Genomic DNA, 19,554 nt, shown 5'->3' with positions numbered 1-19,554 from the left:
GGATGGTGGGTGAAGAGAAGTTGCAAGGCAGAGTTGTCGGGAATATTCACTTGTTCCTTCTCTCCCGTCTGTAGAGTGACATTTGGTCTCTAGGAATCACAGCCATCGAGATGGCAGAGGGAGCCCCCCGTAAGTTCTGAGTCTGCCGGGGGTGGGAGCGGAGGGAAAGCAAGGGTCCAGAGAGGGCTGCAGGGAGGAGCTGGGTCCTGGGACCCTGCTGAGGAAGGGTCCTGTAGCTCCAGTGCAGTGAAAGGGACTGAGGGCGTCTCTTCTGTGTCCAGCTCTGTGTGACATGCACCCCATGCGAGCCCTCTTCCTCATTCCTCGGAACCCTCCGCCCAGACTCAAGTCCAAGAAGTGGTAGGTCTCCGAGAGTGTGGGCTCTGGGAAGGAAGGTCCCTGGACAAGGCGGTCCCCACCTTCATCCCTCTGTGCTCAGGCTTGGGTCTCACCAGAGAAGAGATTTTGGGGGGCAGAGGGTGGTGACTGGTGTTGGGATATGAAGACAGGAGGGATGTCAAGGTGGCTTGTGGATGAGTGATCCACCCTCTTCCTCCTGCACCCATCCCTTCTGAGGGGACCCTCCTAGTGTGAGCCACCACTGTTTCCAGGTCTAAGAAGTTCATTGACTTCATTGACACATGTCTCATCAAGACTTACCTGAGCCGCCCACCCACGGAGCAGCTGCTGAAGTTTCCCTTCATCCGGGACCAGCCCACGGAGCGGCAGGTCCGCATCCAGCTTAAGGACCACATTGACCGATCCCGGAAGAAGCGGGGTGAGAAAGGTCAGTGGGCAGGCTGGAGGGGGCAGGTACTAGGGGACACTCCAGCCTGGCTCCTCTCTGCCAGCCCTGCTCGCTCCTGGCTCCCCTTCCTGCTCCCCTCCTTGGCCCCAGCTCTCCCTGTCCAAGGAGATCCTTCTCAAACTTGCAACCCCCGAGGAGTTTTCCCTCCTTTCCCTCCCAATCTGAGTCAGCCCTCCAGAGGAGGACCGGCCTTTCACATCCTTATGAAAACTCCATGCTAAGCACATACGTGTGCAAGCCCAGGCACGGGCTCTGCCACACCTCAGCTGCCCAGGGACCCAGTCCTGGTCCCTGTCCGGGCCCACACCTGAGACCCACTGTCCTCCCATTGCTCCCAGGAAGTAGGTGGGGCCCCTCATGCTTGCCCACCCAGACAGACCTTCTGGTTATCCCCACCCGAGGTTTCCGTAGCCCACGGCGGGGTCTGGGGCACTGGGTGAGTTAAAAGCAGTGGTCTCCCCTGCAGAGGAGACAGAATATGAGTACAGCGGCAGCGAGGAGGAAGACGACAGCCATGGAGAGGAAGGAGAGCCAAGGTAGGCCTGGCAGGCGGAGCGGGAGTTGGGCGGGTCATCACTGAGTGGGGGGACTACAGTGGTGCTTGGCTTTGGGGACTCTCGGCCTGGGGGTGGTGGGCACAGAAAGGTAGAGACTCCTAGAAACCAAATTCCCGAGTGCTAAGAAGTGGAACAAATGAGTAAGCAAGAGCTGGGGAGAGAGCAATTCAGGGTGAAGCTGGGGCGCAGCAGTAATAGGAAAGGAGGACAGGGCTGAAGACCGGGCAGAAGGGGACAGTGAGTCTCCTGGCCACCTGGAAGTGGCCAGAGGCAGAGGCTTTGATCAAGTTAAAGCACCCACTCAGGCGGGCCCATGGGGTTGAGAGTGGGAACCAACAGGGTTCTGACCCCAACGCTTCTTTGTGCCACCCCTGCCCAGCTCCATCATGAATGTGCCTGGAGAGTCGACTCTACGCCGGGAATTTCTTCGCCTCCAGCAGGAAAATAAGAGCAACTCAGAGGCTTTAAAACAGCAGCAGCAGCTGCAGCAGCAGCAGCAGCGAGACCCCGAGGCACACATCAAACACCTGCTGCACCAGCGGCAGAGGCGCATAGAGGAGCAGAAGGAGGAGCGGCGCCGCGTGGAGGAGGTGGGCTGTCTCCCAAGGGCCCAGGCCTGGCGGGGCCTCCTGTTGACTTGCCCCAGGGTCCATTAGGGCCTCAGGGAGAACAGGTTTTAAAATGCCTTAAATGGGGCTGGGCGCGGTGGCTCACGCCTGTAATCCCAGCACTTTGGGAGGCCAAGGTGGGCGGATCATGAGGTCAGGAGATGGAGACCATCCTGGCTAACACGGTGAAACCCCGTCTCTACTAAAAATACAAAAAATTAGCCGGGTGAGGTGGCGGGCGCCTGTAGTCCCAGCTACAGGGGAGCCTGAGGCAGGAAAATGGTGTGAACCCGGGAGGCGGAGCTTGCAGTGAGCCGGGATCGTGCCACTGCATTCCAGCCTGGGCGATAGAGCGAGACTCCGCCTCAGAATAAAAATAAAATAAAATGCCTTAAATCAATGGCATTTCTGTTGAAAGTTACATGATTTCAAATTTCATGATTAGCTGGACTTAACAAAAAATGTGTCTAAATAATAGGCAATAGACCAGACACGGTGGCTCACGTCTGTTATCCCATCACTTTTGGAGGCTGAGGTGGGTGGATCACCTGAGGTCAGAAGTTTCTGAGACCAGTCTGGCCAACATGGTGAAACCCCATGTCTACTAGTAATACAAAAATCAGCCGGGTGTGGTGGCGTGTGCCTCTAATCCCAGCTACTTGGGAGGCTGAGACAGGAGATTCACTTGAACCCGGGAGGCGGAGGTGAGCAGAGATCAAACTACTGCACTCCAGCCTGGGTGACAGAGCGAGACTCCGTCTCCAATACTACTACTACTAATAATAACCCGCAGCATCCACACTGTCCACCTGCTATCCCCAAAGCAAGCCCTCTCATTGTTGAACAAAAAATAATTTGCAAGAAAACCTGCTACAGAAGAGTCTTGTGCAGTTTTGAAAATATACGCCAGGCGCAATGGCTCACGCCTATAATCCCAGCACTTTGGGAGGCCGAGGCAGATGGATCATGAGATCAGGAGTTCAAGACCAGCCTGTCTAATATGGTGAAACCCCATCTCTACTAAAAATACAAAAAATTAGCCGGGTGTGGGTGGCGCAGACGCCTGTAGTCCCAGCTACTCGGGAGGCTGAGGCAGGAGAATCACTTGAACCCTGGAGGTGGAGGTTGTAGTGAGCCGAGATCGCACCACTGCACCCCAGCCTGGGCAACAGAGCAAGATGCCGTCTCAAAAAATAAATAAATAAATAAATAAAATATAGCGTTCAGATAGCATAGTAACAAAGTCCTATCTAACACGTTACTGGAGAAGGCGTGCCAGCAACTTCATTGCAGGAAAAGGCACAAGTTCCCTCAAGTGTAAGGGCCCCTTAGGGCTTGTGCTTTTGGTGGTGGTGGTGGTGGTGGCAGACTTTGTGATCGGAAATACCGTGAAAGTCAAGTACCACCTGGGCATCGGGACTTGCCAAGGAACGGGCCAGGTCCCTCTTTTCTGTGCTTTCTGTGCACGGGCACCTGGTGCCCTCTTGTGGCCAAAGTCTCTCGCCACGACCCGCTCTGTATGGACTTCAGGCAAAGGTGGGTTTTAGGCTAGGAGTGCTGGGAGGCTTGTTTTGAGTTCGGGTTTTGTTTGTTGTTTGGTGGGGTGTGGGTAGCGGAAGGTGTTGTCTAGCTAAGCACACCCCACAGGCAGCGGTCAGTCTCACATCCTCTCTCATCACAGCTACTGGCTGTTTCCCCGAGCCCAGCCCTGCGGGCCCTTGGGTGGGGATGGGTATAGTTACAGAAACAAGCGGAAGCCTCCGTGGTGAGCAAGGAGAGCTCCCCTCCCTGTCCATGGAGGGACAGTGCTGCTGCGGTGTCCGGTATGGTCCTTAAGACCACCTGGCTCTCCCCATAGCAACAGCGGCGGGAGCGGGAGCAGCGGAAGCTGCAGGAGAAGGAGCAGCAGCGGCGGCTGGAGGACATGCAGGCTCTGCGGCGGGAGGAGGAGCGGCGGCAGGCGGAGCGCGAGCAGGTAGAGCGCCGCACCCACATCCCTGCCCTCCCGCCCTCCCGCTCCTGCTGCCTGCCGCCCCTGCTCCCCGTGCCCTTACCCCTTCTCTCCCCCCCACCCAAATTCCTCCTATCTTTTCTAGCTTCACTCTTTCTCTCTGTTTTCTCCCACCCTTCAACCCCAACCCTGGCCCCCTCCCTCCTCCTTCCCTGCCTCATTCCCATCTCTTTACCCCATCCCTGACTCTCCCTGGCCCCTTCCTCATCCCCCCTCATTCCCTGTGCCCTCTTCTTCCCCATCTGTGCTGCATGGCCCCCCTGGGGCTCATGCCATCCCCTCCCCTACCTCTCTCTTACTCTTCCCCTGCACCCCCTCATCCTCCTCCTGCGGATCCCTTCCTCCTTCTCCAACTGGCTGCTGCTGCCCTCCTCTGCCTCTTCCTCCTTCCCTGCCCTCTGCCCCCACCCTACACCCCGCCCCCCAGGAATATATTCGTCACAGGCTAGAGGAGGAGCAGCGACAGCTCGAGATCCTTCAGCAACAGCTGCTCCAGGAACAGGCCCTGCTGCTGGTAACGGGCCCCTCAGCGCCCTCCGGGAAGATGCTTTTCAGAGCCTCTTTGCTGGAACGGGATGGGAACACTTCAAGGGAAGGGATTCACCCAAGGCATCAAGGGAATACATCTCCTCTCTAGGCAGCTGGAGAAAAGAGAGCGCATGCCTGCTCTAACTCCCAGGGCCACACTCTGCTGAGCCCTCTCTCCCTACCCTTGGGCCCAGGAATACAAGCGGAAGCAGCTGGAGGAGCAGCGGCAGTCAGAGCGTCTCCAGAGGCAGCTGCAGCAGGAGCATGCCTACCTCAAGTCCCTGCAGCAGCAGCAACAGCAGCAGCAGCTTCAGAAACAGCAGCAGCAGCTCCTGCCCGGGGACAGGAAGCCCCTGTACCATTATGGTCGGGGCATGAATCCCGCTGACAAACCAGCCTGGGCCCGAGAGGTACTCACTGCCTCCTTTGCCTCCTGAGACTACAGTCCCACTGCCTGAGGCCTGGAGAGCCACAAGAAGTGGCTGTTCACAGTAGCAGGCACCGAGCAGGAGAAAGGAGCACACAGCACAGGACAGGAGTGGTCAGGGCAGGTGGGACCCTCAGTTTTGAGAACAGGGAGGCAAGAGCTGGCCTGCTTGACATCCCTTCACATCACAGGTAGAAGAGAGAACAAGGATGAACAAGCAGCAGAACTCTCCCTTGGCCAAGAGCAAGCCAAGCAGCACGGGGCCTGAGCCCTCCGTCGCCCAGGCCTCCCCCGGACCTGCAGGACCCCTTTCCCAGACTCCTCCTATGCAGAGGCCGGTGGAGCCCCAGGAGGGACCGCACAAGGTGAGTCTCGCCCCACTCCTGTCTTAATGCAGACACAGGGAGCTTTGCTCAGAGCGAAGGTGCACACACACACACACACACACCTGCTCAGCCCTGAGCCAGGATTACAGAGCACAGGCTATGTGGACAGAGACACTCACCTGCTTCTTGCTGCCTGTGTCTGTCCTGACTTAGCTGTCCTCAGGCTCAAGGAACCCCTTGTCCTTCAATGGAGGAAGGGGCAACTAGAGTCCCTTCCCACCTCAGACCCCGATTTGCAGGTGGGGACCTGCCATGGAGCAGGCAGCCCACCCTCCCTGGTCTCTCCCTGCAGAGCCTGGTGGCACACCGGGTCCCACTGAAGCCATATGCAGCACCTGTACCCCGATCCCAGTCCCTGCAGGACCAGCCCACCCGAAACCTGGCTGCCTTCCCAGCCTCCCATGACCCCGACCCTGCCATCCCTGCACCCACTGCCACGCCCAGTGCCCGAGGAGCTGTCATCCGCCAGAATTCAGACCCCACCTCTGAAGGACCTGGCCCCAGCCCGAACCCCCCAGCCTGGGTCCGCCCAGATAACGAGGCCCCACCCAAGGTAAGGACAGCCTGCGGGCCCAGGGAAAAGCAAGGAATTAGTCATGAGGAGAAGGAGGGCAGTGAAGGGGCCGCATGGGGAAGAGTGCAGGGCGGAAAGCCAGAGCAAGCTGGGGCGCTGCCCAGCAGGGCTCAGCCGTCCAGCTGAGGAGGCAACGTGGAGGTGTGGCATTGATCCCCCTGGGGAGCATGGGAACGGAGAAACGCCGAGGGTGTTTTGGGGGCGCTAAGGGGCAGACTTTGCGAGTTAGAACCGCAGCTCCAGCCATCTTCCAGCTTCATAACCTTGGACTTATTCTCTAACTTCCCTGAACCTCAGTTTTCTCATCCATCAAAGTGAGGAGCTCACCTCTCAGAGGTGAGGCTTAAACATCTCTGAAGTGCCTGTTGCAGTGCATGGACTTCTCTCCACAGGTGCCTCAGAGAACCTCCTCTATCGCCACTGCCCTTAACACCAGTGGGGCCGGAGGATCCCGGCCAGCCCAGGCAGTCCGTGCCAGGTAATGCCTGGGTAGGGCAATGCCTGGGTGAGGTCTGAGGGCAGCCTAGGGAGTAGGGGGGCACAGGGACTTTACCAGCCTACCCACCTAGGGGTGGGCAAGCCCCAGCCCCATCACCTCAGCGCCCCCCCCGCCCCCTCGGCACCCCTGTGCTCCCTTCACAGACCTCGCAGCAACTCCGCCTGGCAAATCTATCTGCAAAGGCGGGCAGAGCGGGGCACCCCAAAGCCTCCAGGGCCCCCTGCTCAGCCCCCTGGCCCGCCCAACGCCTCTAGGTAATGGAGTCGTCCCCCGACTCACTCCCACCTCTCACTTCTGCCACCTGCTTCCCTGGTGATGGCTCCCTCTGCAGTGCAGCTCAGTGCCCCAGAGAGGGGAGCACCCTGCCTCCCTGACCCTGACTCTGCCCCCCAACAGTAACCCCGACCTCAGGAGGAGCGACCCTGGCTGGGAACGCTCGGACAGTGTCCTCCCAGCCTCTCACGGGCACCTCCCCCAGGCTGGCTCACTGGAGCGGAACCGCGTGGGAGGTACGTGAGCCAGGGCTGGGCAGCCTGCTCTGGGCCTGGAGTCTTATCAGGATGGACCCTGCCTTTGGTGGCTTTGGACTGGGACACCCACAGGGACAGGGAGGACCTGCGTGGGTGTGGAACTTGGGGCTGAGTTCTGGGGCTCAGGGGCAAGGGGTCAGCCCAGGTGTGGGCTTGAGGCCATCCCTTGTCCAGGCATCAGTGACCTTTCTTCTTCCACCCGGCCGTATCCAGCCTCCTCCAAACTGGACAGCTCCCCAGTGCTCTCTCCTGGGAATAAAGCCAAGCCCGATGACCACCGCTCACGGCCAGGCCGGCCCGCAGTGAGTCGCCTGGTGGCCGGCACCGCCTGCCTCATCCTGGTTTGGGGCTTGGCCCCAGGGAGCTGGGTGTCAGGGGTGGGGTCTCCGCGGATCTACTGGGAAGGGCTGTGGGGATGGAGGGACTGGTGCTTCTCATGCTACTAACCTTTCCTAACCTCTCTCCTAACCTCTCTCCTGGCTCTTTCTTCCCCTGCGGCCCCTCCCAGAGCTATAAGCGAGCAATTGGTGAGGTTAGTGAGATGGGCCTGCTTGTGGGGGCCCCTCCTGTCACCCTGCTGGGGTGTCCCAGCACCCTTTGTCTGCCTCCACCCAGGCCCACCTTCTCCCTGCCCCTCACGTGGCTCCTCCCTGCAGGACTTCGTGTTGCTGAAAGAGCGGACCCTGGACGAGGCCCCTCGGCCTCCCAAGAAGGCCATGGACTACTCATCGTCCAGCGAGGAGGTGGAGAGCAGTGAGGATGACGAGGAGGAAGGCGAAGGAGGGCCATCAGAGGGGAGCAGAGACACCCCTGGGGGCCGGTACGGCATCGGGAGTGGGGCCCTCCCACTCCAAGGCACAGGGAGGGAGGGGAAATGGCAGTGGGGGAGAGGTAGGGCTTTGGGGCAAGTCTGAGGGAGAACAGCAGCCTTCTCTAGGGCGTGGGGTGAGGGTGCAGGTTCCTGTCTCTCTCCCGCTGCCCTGTGTGTTGTGGGGTGGCCTCTTCAAGTGCCTGTCTGCTCCTGTGCCAGCCTGCCCTGTGTGCCATGCAGGGAAGCACCTCACGGCGGAACAGGGACTGCCCCGTGAGGGTGGAGCAGGTTGTGTTTTGAATAGAGACAAAAGCCTGGGCTCTGGCTGCCATCTGCTGCCTTTGGCACTTCTGTGGCCACGGGCAGGACCTGGAGAGGCCCCACCTTCCTCTCTCACAGCAGCGATGGGGATACAGACAGCGTCAGCACCATGGTGGTCCACGACGTCGAGGAGATCACCGGGACCCAGCCCCCATACGGGGGCGGCACCATGGTGGTCCAGCGTGTGAGTGAGCCTCCGCTGCCTCCCTGTACCTGTGTTGCCCTCCTCAGCCCCGTGCCGACCCTGCCCTCTGTCCTGTAGACCCCTGAAGAGGAGCGGAACCTGCTGCATGCTGACAGCAACGGGTATACAAACCTGCCTGACGTGGTCCAGCCCAGCCACTCACCCACCGAGAACAGCAAGGGCCAGAGCCCGCCCTCGAAGGATGGGAGCAGTGACGTAAGCGGGCCGGGGCAGGGCCGCTGGGAAAGCAGAGCCGTGGCGGTGGGCAGGAGGCCTGGGTGCTGGGTCACGGCGGAGGATGGGGCGGTGCTGGGTCACGGCGGAGGATGGGGTGGAGTGCTGGGAGCGGCGGTGGGCAGGAGGTCTGGGTGCTGGGTCATGGCGGAGGATGGGGCGGAGCGCTGGGAGCTGGACAATGGGGGTGCCAGTTGGGGAGCTGGAGCCTGGGGACAGCAGCAGGGGCAGGGCCGCAGCTGGACTTGCACTTTGCCTGACTGCTGCCCCCCCACCACAGTACCAGTCTCGTGGGCTGGTAAAGGCCCCTGGCAAGAGCTCGTTCACGATGTTTGTGGATCTAGGGATCTACCAGCCTGGAGGCAGTGGGGACACCATCCCCATCACAGGTGAGGACAGGAGGACAGACCTGCCATGAGGCTGGGGTCCAGGGGCAGCCTGGAGGGGAGCATGGTGGTCTTGAGACGCAGCCTCACAAAGCATAGCCACAGGACCTCTCTCTTGGGCCCTAGCACCTGCCTGGGCAGAGACAAGGAAGGGCTTCTGCGACTCCTCCACAGGAGAGGAAATGCTCAGAGTAGCCAGGGGACCTGGGCAAAGACTCAAAGCTAGCAAGTGACAGAAATGGGACTTGAGCCAGGCCTTCTGACTCAAAAGGGGGGTCCAGCACTCTATCCCTCTCTCCCATGCACCCCTTCTCCTCCCGTCTTTCTCCTTTCTGTGTATTATGAGGCGCCAAGAGCTGATATAGGGGATGGAGGTAGACAGAGATGGGGTGAGAAGCTGCAGCTCCTCCTCCCGCCTCCTCCTCCTTCTGGTAGCCCTAGTGGGTGGAGAGGGCACTCGGCTCGACCAGCTGCAGTATGACGTGAGGAAGGGCTCTGTGGTCAACGTGAATCCCACCAACACCCGGGCCCACAGTGAGACCCCTGAGATCCGGAAGTACAAGAAGCGATTCAACTCTGAGATCCTGTGTGCAGCCCTTTGGGGTAAGCCAGGGCAGGGATAGCTGAGGGGGCTCTGGCGTGGCTCCCGTGCTCCTGGCGAAGGCCTGGCTGAGCCTCTGACCTGCCCAAGGGCTCCTGTTGCAGGGGTCAACCTGCTGGTGGGCACGGAGAACGGGCTGATGTTGCTGGACCGAAGTGGGCAGGGCAAGGTGTACGGACTCATTGGGCGGCGACGCTTCCAGCAGATGGACGTGCTGGAGGGGCTCAACCTGCTCATCACCATCTCAGGTACAGGTGCGGCGAGTGGGGGAGGGAGGAGGGGTTCAGCTCCCTGGCGCTGTCACTATCTTCTGCCGGGGAGGAGGGCAGCCTTGGTCCAGGCACTGGAAGGTGGAGCCGCACTTTCTCACCCCTTGTGGCATGCCGACAGAGGAGGCCGGGGCGGTGGCAGCCGGGCCACAGGTGAGAACAGGGGGTGTGTCTGTCTGTCCGTCCCTCAGGGAAAAGGAACAAACTGCGGGTGTATTACCTGTCTTGGCTCCGGAACAAGATTCTGCACAACGACCCAGAAGTGGAGAAGAAGCAGGGCTGGACCACCGTCGGGGACATGGAGGGCTGCGGGCACTACCGTGTCGGTGAGGATGTCCCAGCCGAGTGGCCAGCACACACTTGTTCATGAAGAGAGAGAGATGGGCCTGGGTCTAACGGCTGACAAAGCTTGGGAGCCAGGGACTTGGGGCCTGGGTGGGGCAGTGTAGTGACAGACCACGGGGAGACGCCCGTGGCCCAAGAAGGGAAGCCTCAACATCCCTCTTCTCTCTGGCCCCCAGTGAAATACGAGCGGATTAAGTTCCTGGTCATCGCCCTCAAGAGCTCCGTGGAGGTGTATGCCTGGGCCCCCAAACCCTACCACAAATTCATGGCCTTCAAGGTAACCCCAGCCTCGGCCCCTAGCACCATCTGGAGTCCCAGCGCCTCTCCCGGTGCCCCTGAGCCCTCCTCTCCTCCACTCCTCCGCAGTCCTTTGCCGACCTCCCTCACCGCCCTCTGCTGGTCGACCTGACAGTAGAGGAAGGGCAGCGGCTCAAGGTCATCTATGGCTCCAGTGCTGGCTTCCATGCTGTGGATGTCGACTCGGGGAACAGCTATGACATCTACATCCCTGTGCACGTGAGCTTGGCGGGGCTGCTGGAGGAGTGGGTTCGCCCAGTCTGGGCACCAGACACGGAGACTCCAGCCCACCTCCTTCTCCCCAGATCCAGAGCCAGATCACGCCCCATGCCATCATTTTCCTCCCCAACACTGACGGCATGGAGATGCTGCTGTGCTACGAGGACGAGGGTGTCTACGTCAACACGTACGGGCGGATCATTAAGGATGTGGTGCTGCAGTGGGGAGAGATGCCCACCTCTGTGGGTGAGTGAGCTGCCGCCCTCCCGGCCACATGCCCCTGAGGTGGCCCCGGGGTGCAGCCTGCTCAGCCCCTCACCTGTTTTCCCCACAGCCTACATCTGCTCCAACCAGATAATGGGCTGGGGTGAGAAAGCCATTGAGATCCGCTCTGTGGAGACGGGCCACCTGGACGGGGTCTTCATGCACAAACGAGCCCAGAGGCTCAAGTTCCTGTGTGAGCGGAACGACAAGGTGGGAGTCTCCTTCCCTCTGAAAGCCCTGCCGTCCCGGCTGCCATGACCCCAGGCCCCGGGCAGAGGTCTGGGGAGAGGATGGTCGTGGTGTCTCCCTGAAAGCGGGCCCCTCTGGGAGTTCGGAAGGCAGTCAGCCACTACCACTGACCTGCGCTCCCTTCAGTTCTGAGGACTTGCCAGCTGGTGCCCAGGGGGCTGGTAGTGCACCCTCTCCCCTAACATGCTGGCCTTTCCTCCGGGTGAGGGGCACTGTGAGTCTCCTCCTGCAGTCTCTCTCTCCCCCCACTTCTTCCCCTCTCCCAGTTAATTGAGACCCCCGACCCAGCCCTTGGTGACGTCTTCTCTTGCCCCACCCAGGTGTTTTTTGCCTCAGTCCGCTCTGGGGGCAGCAGCCAAGTTTACTTCATGACTCTGAACCGTAACTGCATCATGAACTGGTGACGGGGCCCTGGGCTGGGGCTGTCCCACACTGGACCCAGCTCTCCCCCTGCAGCCAGGCTTCCTGGGCCGCCCCTCTTTCCCCTCCCTGGGCTTTTGCTTTTACTGGTTTGATTCACTGGAGCCTGCTGGGAACGTGACCTCTGACCCCTGATGCTTTCGTGATCACGTGACCATCCTCTTCCCCAACATGTCCTCTTCCCAAAACTGTGCCTGTCCCCAGCTTCCGGGGAGGGACACAGCTTCCCCTTCCCAGGAATTGAGTGGGTGTAGCCCCTCCCCCCTTTTCTCCATTTAAGAGGAGAGTGCTTGGGGCTTGAACCCCTTACCCCACTGCTGCTGACTGGGCAGGGCCCTGGACCCCTTTATTTGCACGTCAGGGGAGCCGGCTCCCCCCTTGAATGTACCAGACCCTGGGGGGGGTCACTGGGCCCTAGATTTTTGGGGGGGTCACCAGCCACTCCAGGGGCAGGGACCATTTCTTCATTTTCTGAAAGCACTTTAATGATTCCCCTTCCCCCAAACTCCAGGGAATGGAGGGGGGACCCCGCCAGCCAAAACATTCCCCCCTTTCCCAACCCCCATCTCCTCTTCTAGCCCATGCCCTTCCCCGGTGGAGGGAGGGAGCAGGGAGCCCTCACTCTCCATGCCCCTTGCTTGCATCTGTATATAGTGTGAGCAGCAAGTAACCCTCCTCCTCCCTCCCCCCACCCCTCCTCAATGTAGTGGCCTTGGATATCCTGTTTGTTAATAAAGACAATTCAACCAGCTCCCACCATGCAGGCCCCATTTTGCTTTCTCTCAGTCCTGTATACTAGGCAGAGAGAGCCTCCAGGGTGCAGAAGAAAGGGGCAGGGTGGGCTGGGATCTGCAATGAGTGAGCCTCATGGGGGTGGGATGGGCAGTGCTGGGCCAAGAAAACCTAGAAGAAATGACTGCAGGAGGACCTCAGCCCTAAACCTGTGGGCCAGAGGGCCACCGGCACTGAAGGGGTTTGGTTCCCACCAGCTCCAGCTAGAGCCAAGCCAGGGAAGAAGAGGGTTTCCTGGCTCCAACCTCATGTGCAAGTCCTGCAAAGGGGTCTCCTGTTTGGCTATGAGATGAACAAAGGTAGCTGGCAGCCTCCAGAGTCCCGTGGGGCTGGGCCTGAGAAAGGCTGGGAGGTCAGCAAGGCTGAATGAAGGGCAGTCCTTGCTTTCTGGAACACTGGCACCTGAGAGCCTGTGTGAATCGTTTCCTCCTGTTGACCCCTGGACTGGGACCAGGCCTACACACACCAAGGGGTGGGCACACACCATTCTTGTAAAGTTCACAAAATACAGATTGATCAGCAGTGGGAAGGGATCATAATGCCGTGGTGGCGGCAGCCTACTTTTTCAAAATCAGTTTCCTACTGGAGATGGGTGGGAATTTGAAGTCGGTGCGCGCTAAGGCTGGATACACGGCGGGTACGGGAGATCAGGCACGCGGTTGAAGTAGGCCCCGAGGAAGATGAGGCTGGAGCCCACGCTGAAGAGCACCAGAGCGGCCCAGAAGCAGATGTTGTCAAGGGCATTCCCCATGCGCACCCAGTCGGACACTTCCTGGGGGAAGGGTTGGCACAGTCAGTAAAGAGGCAGCTGCTGGAGCCAGCTGCATGGGAGACAGTGGGGGGCCTCTGCCGCGCCCCACCCGCCTCTGGCTCCCGTCCCACCTCGCCGGTGGCCTCCTGATCTCTCGTGCTCTCGGCCACGAAGTTCACGGCATCCACACAGCAGCGGACCTCGGGGGCGGCGGCGCCCAGGCTCTGGCAGAAGGCAGCTGGCGGGGGAAAACACCGGGGTGAGCCGTTAGGAGCCTCCTCCGTGGCAGGCACCCCCCGCAGCCCGCCGGGCCACTGTGCTCACCTGTCCAGGTCCCGTGCCGGTGCCTCTGCCCCTCAAACACGAGCTCGCTCCGCGGCTTTTTTAGTATCAGCTCCTCCGCGCGGAACAATAAGCCCACCGACGACGCCCGCCTTGGAGGCGAGGCGGCTCGGGGAGCCTCAGGGGGCGGCGGGGAGCCCAGCAGGCGCGGCAGCAACTCCAGGAGAACCTGGGGTAGAGGCGGGGCTTAGGGGGCGGGGCTTAGGGGGCGGGGCTTAGGGGGCGGGGTTAGTAGTAAGCTCCACCCCCATCCGGGCCGCACCGCCCCCTCCGCGCTTACGTGGCGCAGCCGCGGGGACACGGCGTGGGTGGTGGGCGTCCGCAGGGACACGTTGAGCACGATGACGCAATTCATGACAATGAGCGTGGCGACCACCATGACGAAAATAAGGAACCTGAGGAGCCCGGAATGCGTGACATCACCGCTCCCCCTCCCAGCTACGGAAGGCACCGCGGGCTCTCTGACCTCACAAACACGGCTTCTCCTGGAACGGGTTGGTTATGCCCTCCAGCTGCGCCCCCTGCGCGACGACAGACGCGTGCCCCAGCCCTTCTCCCGTCCTACCACTTGTGGCAGCCATGAAGGGAACCCCCAGCTCCCTGGACACCCTGATGTGGATCTACCACTTCCACAGCTCCACCGAGGTGAGGCTACGCCCGCCGAGGGCGGCACCTCGAGACCTGGGTAGGTCTCCTGCGCGCCCTGTGACCCTTGCCCTGCTACTCTACTGCTCTGCTCCTTCTCCAGGTGGCCCTCCAGCCCCCGCTTCTGTCTTCCCTGGAACTCTCCGTGGCCGCAGCCCATGAATATCTGGAGCAGAGGTTCAGAGAGCTGAAGTCCCTGGAGCCACCTGAGTCGAAGATGCAGGGGATGCTGCCTGCCCCGAAGCCCACCCTGGGGCTGGTGTTAAAAGAAGCCGCAGCCAGCCTCGTGAGCTTCGGCGCCACCTTGTTAGAGGTGGGGTACTGGGGGGCTCAGGATACGCGGCGATCGGGCAGTGGGAACAGGGACCTCTGCCTCCCCGCTAACCCCTGTGCTCCCAATGCAGATCTCAGCCCTGTGGCTGCAGCAGGAGGCGCGGCGACTAGACAGCAGCGCGGGCCCAGCCCCAGACGGCGGGGATCCGGGTGCAGCTCTGAGCCGGGTAGCCCAGGCCGCGGGGCAGGGGACTCGGCAAGCTGGGGCTGCGGTGGGCGCCGGCGCCCGGCTTCTAGTCCAGGGAGCGTGGCTATGCCTGTGTGGACGGGGTGTGGACGGGGTGTGGACGGGATCTGCAGGGGTCTGCCTCATTCCTGCGACAGTGGCAACAGCAGCTAGGCCTCGGAATCCCCGGAGAACCGGTGAGCTCGGGATGCGGGGTGAGCTCGGGATGCGGGGTGAGCTCGGGATGCGGGGTGAGCTCGGGATGCGGGGTGAGCTCGGGATGCGGGGTGAGCTCGGGATGCGGGGTGAGCTCGGGATGCGGGGTGAGTTGGGGGCCAGAGGCGGCGGGGCTAGGGAGGCACTGAGCCGGACCGTCCCTCAACAGAGCTACTCAGGAGACCTCCAGGTGACGTCCAGCAGCAGTGAGGAGGACGGCGGACCAGGGACTCCATCCCCATCCCAACCCCACCCGGCGTCCGAATAAAGCCAGGGCGGGGCGAGACAGCCAGAGCTTCTCCCGGGGTCTCTGGGTTTTGGCCACGCCCCGACCTGACAACCCCCCCCGGCCCCGCCCTTCGCACTGGCCACGCCCCCGCGGGGGTCACCGCCCAGACATGCTCCGCCCTCACCTGCCCAGGAGCGGCACGCTCAGAGACGTCTCTGGGATTTTCTGGGCAATGAGGAACAAGAAGACGGTCTGGGCGAGCAGGACGTTGATGGAGACCGTGCATTTCTGGCCGCCGGCTGGAGGGAGAGCCAGTGAGAGTGGGCCCCGCCACCCGGGAGCGAGCCCGGGTTTGGGTGTGGGGGGTTTGGGTGTGGGTTCGGGGCCACTGCTTACCCTGCGCCGGCAGGAAGTAGGCGAGAAGCACCAGGCCCGAGATGAGCACACAGGGCACGATGATGTTAATGACGTAGAAGAGCGGCTTCCGGCGGATGATGAGCGAGTAGATGACGTCAGTCTCCCCTGGGCCGTCGGTGGCGCCACTGTTGTGGCGGCGGATCACACCCGGGCAGAAATCGATGGCCCACTCGCCGTTCTCTGCGGGAGGCGGGCAGGGTCAGCCAGCTGACAGCGGGCTGAAGAGGAGGCTGCGGCTGTCTGCACCAGGGTCATGGGCCGTCAGGATAGGGGCAATTCGAGCAGAAAAGGGCATTCTCGTTGAGGGTATGGAAAGCCAGAAGGCAGGACTAGAGTAACAATCGAGAATGATTTCAGGACGGGGGTAAGCTAAACCCGCTTGCAGAAGTCATCCTCCAGTGGCGTTGGTCTGGGGCAAGCCCACCCTGAAAGTCCCCTCTCTGGACCTCGTCTAGAAGCGGGTTTTTCTGGGCAGGCGGGGGCTTCACCAGTATAGGCCTCAGTGTCGATGTCGATCTTGTTGATGGTCTCGCCGTTGTCGTCCACAGCAAAGGTGAACTCCACTTCTTCGGCATTGTACGTCTGAGAGCTGCGAAGCCAGGGCCGGGAGCCCACCCCACAAGCTCTGACCCGGGCCCCAGCCTCAGACCCAGCCCTGGAAGCTGGGATCTAGCGGGGCCGGGAGGCCCCACCCCTTCACCCAGGCCCAGCGCGCTCGCCTCTGTTCCCGCCTCTACCTCGGGACCGCTCCAGGCCTACAACTTGCTCCGCCTCCAGCGCGAAGCCCAGCCCCGAGGGCGGTGCTTCCATTTTGCCCCGCCCCCACACAGGCCCCTCCCATAACCCTCCGGGCCTCGGAGTAACTCTTCCCACCGGAAAATAAGCGAACAGTTCTGCCAATCGAAGGGGAAGTAGGTGACCTCCACGGCGCAGACGCTGCGGTAGATGGCCGGAGGCAACCACGTCACGGAGCCGTCCTCGTAGATCAGCACGTTGGCGTCGTAGGCCACGCCGAACTGGCCATCAATACTGTGGGCTCGGGGAAACCGAGCTTTTTGCACAGATCTGCACCCTCTCAGAGTATCCCCCCTTTCCCAACCAAGTCCAGCCCGCACCCCAGGCCGGCTTCCCTCCAGCCTGGCGTCCGGCCCGGTTCTCACTTGTTTTCCAGCACAATCTCTGGCAGCCACACGAGTTCTGAAGGGACTCGCAGAATTTCTATGCCCCCAAAGTCGTCTTTGCTGTAGTTGAGTCGGTAATCCTGCCAATCCTAAGGGGTGGGGGACGGAAGGACGCGTACCCTGCATCTCCCACCTGGCGTTGCCTGGGAGGGGTTTGGGGGCAAAGGAGTCCCTTGGACAAGACCTAACACTGTTCCCCAGAGTTGACTCACGATTCCAATCCAGACGCTAGTGGTGAGAGTCTCCTCTTTTTCATTCTGCACATGGGAGATGGGGATGATTGAAGTGAGATTTCAGGGCCAGAAGTGAGCTTTAGGACCAAGCTCAGCGGTTGGGGCCAGAAGTGGGATTTTTGGCTTGTGATGAGGGTGGGGATATCTTACCAGTGAGATGAGATTCGTCAGGGTGACCTTGAGGCTGATGGTGACAGTATCCTCAGGCTCCCGCACTGGCCGGCTTCCTGAGTCATAGTTGTCGAAGAGATGGTGATAAAGACGCAGTTCCTCGTTCTTCCCCACACTGCTGCCTGCGATGGGGTCAAGCAGGAAGGGTCACTGGCAATAATGAAGAGGCTGAATTTCCTCTCTGCTTCCCCTGGGTCCTCACAGGCCTCTGAGGCTGTGTATTATCCGTATCTGTCTCCTAAACCAATTATACTGTGCCTGGAAACCAAATACTGTGTCTCAGTCTTCATCTTGGTCTCTGTCTTTGCCTTCCCAGTCCCTTTATGTCAGTATCTGTGTGTGACCAATTGCTTCCCACTCCAGCCCGTCCATACCGAGGAGCCCCAAGAGGAGCAGGACCCCAAGAGGAGCCCCTGCCATCCTGCTGCCTGGTTCTCAGGATTATTCTGAGCTCTGGAAGGCTTGGAGGGGGCAGGCCAGGGTGCATGTGTGAGGGGGAGGAGGGTGTTAGTTCCGGGCTGTTAGGGGACTGTCACCTAATCCTCTACTCACTCCTGCTGCAGCTGGGGACATTTTGGCTGCTTCCAGAGGCAGCTGCCCCATCCTGTGTTTCCTGCCCCTGCCCCGCCCCAGTCCAGCGTCCTTTGCCTGGTCTTCGGCCAGCTCCCCAGCCACAGATGTGAGCCTCTCCAGAGAGACACCTGCAACCACAATCCTCGTAGCAGAGCGGGGGAGACGCTGCTTTCAACGGGCACTGATGTCCTTCGAGTAAGCTGCCCTGTGGAGGTGACCCTGCCCGCTGAACACATCTGGGGATGTGACACACCCCTTGCCTCCCATTCTCCCCCATGTGGAACACACACTGTCACCACCCAATCCCACAATGCCTTTCCTGCCAGCAGAGTGGCAAAAAGCGGCCTCCATAAAGACTGATGAAGAGACAGGTGGTCACAGGGGATGGGCCCTGCGGTAACAGGGATTCCACCCAGCAAAGGAGATCATGTAAAGGGCCCACCTCCTTCCACAACCTGATCTCCAGGTTTGCCCATCCCCAGCCCCACTGGATGTGAGCACCAACCAGACTTCTGTTTCTCCTTGTCTATCCCTGCTGCCACCTTGTGGTCAAAGATGATAGTACCGTCTTCTCCATCCTACTCTCCTAAACACACACACACACACCTGATGACACCTTAATTGATCCTTTCGATTTTTTTTTTTTTTTGAGGCCGAGTCTCGCTCTGTCGAGATTCACTCTTGTTGCCCAGGCTGGAGTGCAATGGCGCAATCTCGGCTCACTGCAACCTCTGCTTCCCGGGTTCAAGAGATTCTCCTGCCTCAGCCTCCCAAGTAGCTGGGACTACAGGCACATGCCACCACGCCCAGCTAATTTTTGTATTTTTTAGTAGAGATGGGGTTTCACCATGTTGGCCAGGATGGTCTCAATCTCCTGACCTCGTGATCCTCCTGCCTCGGTCTCCCAAAGTGCTGGGATTATAGGCGTGAGCCACTGCGCCCAGCCTCAATGTTCCTTTTTTTTTTTTTTTTGCAGGGGGTTGGGGGAGAGGATCTCACTCTGTCACCCAGACTGGAGTACAGTGCCACCATCATAGTTGACTGTAGCCTCTGAAACTCCTGGGCTGAAGCGATCCTCCTGCCCCAGCTTCCCAAAGGGTTAGGATTACAGGCATGAGCCACCACACCCGGCCTCAGTGTTTCTTAATGCCTTCTTGAACCATTGTAATCACCTGGAGGGGGCCTTATTTTAAATGCAGATTCCTAAGCTCCATTCCCAGAGAATTCTGATTTCGGGACTAGGGTGCCGGGAATCTGTATTTTTAGGAAACTGTCCAGGTGTTCCTTGTGAGGTAGGAGGGGCTGGCCTAAGCATATTTTCTGCTTACACCTCACTTCCTCACAGCAGTCCAGCAAAGCAATGATCACTGTCCTGAATGAAAGGGGATGCTGTGTTTATTTTATCCTGCACAAAACACTTTCAGGGCCATCACTTTTGATCTCCTTCCCCCACCTATGTGATTGTAACATAATCACCTCCATGTTACAAGCGAGGACACACCAACGAACAGAGTGTCCATGGGGCTCCTTGTCCATTTCCCACACATGCGTAAAGCCTCTGTGTCCACTCCCACGATTTCCATTTCAGACTCCCTTTCTGGGTCTCTTTAACCCAGCTCATCTCCTTGCATGTGGCTGGTACGTAGACTAACTCTCGAGTCTGTGCTGCTGCTTATTCCATAGCCTCCGGGTCAAGGCTTGGAACAATAATTGTGATAAATGCAAGTATTTATTCAAACATTAATGGACACCTACAAAGTTCCCCATTACAGGGCTGGGTGCTGTGGTTATTCAGATGGATAAAACAAGCCTCAAGGAATTATCATCTAATGACAGAGACCTGTCAACAGCCAGTGACACCACACTATGAGAAGCATAAAAAAAAAAGCAGGTGCTATGGAAGCTGTAGCTAGGGTGAACCAGATCTGTCAGAAAAGCAAGGTTTCGGCCAGGCACAGTGGCTCATGCCTGTAATCC

General features: G+C 59.9%; 3 protein-coding genes across 21 annotated transcripts in view; 2 read left to right on the top strand and 1 right to left on the bottom strand.

The window, feature by feature from the left end:
• The window catches only part of MINK1 (misshapen like kinase 1), a 69,381-nt gene extending 57,094 nt beyond the window's left edge, over nt 1–12,287 (top strand). Inside the window, exons 8-34 of one of the 17 annotated variants that reach the window (XM_033184976.1) lie at nt 75–129; nt 282–360; nt 612–778; nt 1,275–1,344; nt 1,745–1,955; nt 3,832–3,948; nt 4,412–4,498; nt 4,707–4,922; nt 5,131–5,304; nt 5,618–5,878; nt 6,292–6,377; nt 6,542–6,652; nt 6,795–6,907; nt 7,142–7,230; nt 7,437–7,460; nt 7,585–7,748; nt 8,139–8,244; nt 8,323–8,460; nt 8,759–8,867; nt 9,300–9,467; nt 9,570–9,713; nt 9,926–10,060; nt 10,256–10,356; nt 10,446–10,595; nt 10,682–10,841; nt 10,930–11,069; nt 11,429–12,287. In XM_033184976.1, coding sequence (XP_033040867.1) covers nt 75–129; nt 282–360; nt 612–778; nt 1,275–1,344; nt 1,745–1,955; nt 3,832–3,948; nt 4,412–4,498; nt 4,707–4,922; nt 5,131–5,304; nt 5,618–5,878; nt 6,292–6,377; nt 6,542–6,652; nt 6,795–6,907; nt 7,142–7,230; nt 7,437–7,460; nt 7,585–7,748; nt 8,139–8,244; nt 8,323–8,460; nt 8,759–8,867; nt 9,300–9,467; nt 9,570–9,713; nt 9,926–10,060; nt 10,256–10,356; nt 10,446–10,595; nt 10,682–10,841; nt 10,930–11,069; nt 11,429–11,512 — 3,459 coding nt within the window. In that variant the 3' untranslated portion in view covers nt 11,513–12,287. Of the gene's footprint in view, nt 1–74; nt 130–281; nt 361–611; nt 788–1,274; nt 1,345–1,744; nt 1,956–3,831; nt 3,949–4,411; nt 4,499–4,706; nt 4,923–5,130; nt 5,305–5,617; nt 5,879–6,291; nt 6,378–6,541; nt 6,653–6,794; nt 6,908–7,141; nt 7,231–7,436; nt 7,461–7,584; nt 7,749–8,138; nt 8,245–8,322; nt 8,461–8,758; nt 8,868–9,299; nt 9,468–9,569; nt 9,714–9,925; nt 10,061–10,255; nt 10,357–10,445; nt 10,596–10,681; nt 10,842–10,929; nt 11,070–11,428 lie in introns of all 17 variants that reach the window. The other 16 variants (XM_033184979.1, XM_033184974.1, XM_033184973.1 and 13 more) reach the window with 16 other exon arrangements.
• Nucleotides 12,288–12,834: 547 nt separating this feature from the next.
• On the bottom strand, nt 12,835–17,435 carry CHRNE (cholinergic receptor nicotinic epsilon subunit). Its single transcript, XM_033184993.1, has 12 exons — nt 17,379–17,435; nt 16,984–17,126; nt 16,813–16,857; nt 16,580–16,689; nt 16,293–16,448; nt 15,908–16,008; nt 15,399–15,599; nt 15,187–15,301; nt 13,694–13,808; nt 13,396–13,582; nt 13,203–13,309; nt 12,835–13,092 (listed from the first exon to the last, which is right to left on the bottom strand). Exons 1-12 carry the CDS (start codon nt 17,422–17,424, stop codon nt 12,937–12,939), a joined length of 1,482 nt encoding a protein of 493 aa, XP_033040884.1. The 5' UTR covers nt 17,425–17,435; the 3' UTR covers nt 12,835–12,936.
• Nucleotides 13,797–17,290, top strand: CUNH17orf107 (chromosome unknown C17orf107 homolog). 3 transcript variants are annotated; one of them, XR_004430875.1, is made up of 5 exons: nt 13,797–14,058; nt 14,162–14,371; nt 14,463–14,754; nt 14,943–15,316; nt 15,968–17,290. XR_004430875.1 is itself a non-coding variant. In XM_033184992.1 (4 exons), exons 1-4 carry the CDS (start codon nt 13,915–13,917, stop codon nt 14,981–14,983), a joined length of 687 nt encoding a protein of 228 aa, XP_033040883.1. In that variant the 5' UTR covers nt 13,797–13,914; the 3' UTR covers nt 14,984–17,290. The 3 variants fall into 3 exon arrangements, 1 of the variants encoding a protein (XP_033040883.1); XR_004430874.1 differs by having other exon boundaries at nt 14,943–15,783; XM_033184992.1 differs by having other exon boundaries at nt 14,943–17,290.
• Nucleotides 17,436–19,554: the final 2,119 nt, after the last annotated feature.

This window comes from Trachypithecus francoisi, unplaced genomic scaffold (genome assembly GCF_009764315.1).
Source record: "Trachypithecus francoisi isolate TF-2019V2 unplaced genomic scaffold, Tfra_2.0 Lachesis_group20, whole genome shotgun sequence".
In the NCBI taxonomy this organism is placed as follows: Eukaryota; Metazoa; Chordata; class Mammalia; order Primates; family Cercopithecidae; genus Trachypithecus; species Trachypithecus francoisi.
This window is presented reverse-complemented; position numbering and strand designations above follow the sequence as displayed.